At 41.4% G+C, this 1,104-nt stretch overlaps 1 protein-coding gene across 3 annotated transcripts in view; it reads left to right on the top strand.

The window, feature by feature from the left end:
* Positions 1–1,104, top strand: part of ggt5b (gamma-glutamyltransferase 5b) — a 13,714-nt gene that overhangs the window by 8,238 nt on the left and 4,372 nt on the right. For all 3 annotated transcript variants that reach the window (XM_020585766.1, XM_020585765.1, XM_020585764.1), the window contains one exon: positions 385–580. In XM_020585766.1, coding sequence (XP_020441422.1) covers positions 385–580 — 196 coding nt within the window. The remainder of the gene's footprint in view (positions 1–384; positions 581–1,104) is intronic.

Raw genomic sequence — 1,104 nt, 5'->3', positions numbered from 1 at the left:
ACAAAGTATTAACTTAAGGGGGCTGAATAATTTTGCACGCCCAATTTTTCAGTTTTTTATTTGTTAAAAAAGTTTGAAATATCCAATAAATTTCGTTCCACTTCATGATTGTGTCCCACTTGTTGTTGATTCTTCACAAAAAATTACACTTTTATATCTTTATGTTTGAAGCCTGAAATGTGGCAAAAGGTCGCAAAGTTCAAGGGGGCCGAATACTTTCGCAAGGCACTGTACATGCTAATTAGAGGAGGGTTTCCACTGTTGTTGAATTGGTGAATTTGCTTCTTTCACTAATTTCATGTAGTCAGTCCAACTGGACTTTTGATCCTTGGTTTCCATCATTTGTTTATTGCAACTGTGTTATTTTCTATGTATGCGCTGTAGGCAGCCAGTGGATTGGTGTTCCTGGAGAGCTGCGGGGCTATGAGGCAGTTCACAGACAGTATGGGAAGCTGCCTTGGGCCAAGCTGTTTGAGCCAACGATCAGATTGGCCAGGGAGGGCATACCTGTGCCAGCCTATCTGGCAAAACTCCTGAACTCCACAAATGTGGCACACCTTGTGGAAGGCTCATCTCTCTGGTACAGCTTCTCACGTACTGCATAGTGACTGAAAGCTTTTAAATACCTGCAAAAATGATCATTGTTAGCAAAAATGTTACTTCAGGATATTTGCTTTGTAACCACAATAATCAGAGATGTTTGAAGGCCCTGAAGAACTAACAGGTTTTGAGATCCTGCTGCAGCCCTTTCTGCTGCTGCTGCAGAAATCGTGGCGCAAAGGGCTCTTTTATGAATCTCTGGTCTGGTCTGGTCTGGTCTGGTCTGGTCATGCTAGTTTTATTTAACCCCTAGGTTAACAATCAACTGAGTTTTAACATTCAGGATTTCACACTGCATCACAGTTTAGCCTGGTTGACACGCTCATTTGAGCACTTTGTGGATTAGTGATGATTGTTATATTCTCGTAGCACAAGGGTTCACACTGTTAAGGAGCAGGGATTACTGTTCCAGAGATAAAGCAGTGTGTAGCTTCTTTCTTAAATATTTGTATAAAATGTTGCTCTTAAATGGGAGTTCACAGGGGGTTACGTTTGATGTGAAAA

Source organism: Monopterus albus, unplaced genomic scaffold (assembly GCF_001952655.1).
Source record: "Monopterus albus unplaced genomic scaffold, M_albus_1.0 scaffold375.1, whole genome shotgun sequence".
In the NCBI taxonomy this organism is placed as follows: Eukaryota; Metazoa; Chordata; class Actinopteri; order Synbranchiformes; family Synbranchidae; genus Monopterus; species Monopterus albus.
This window is presented reverse-complemented; position numbering and strand designations above follow the sequence as displayed.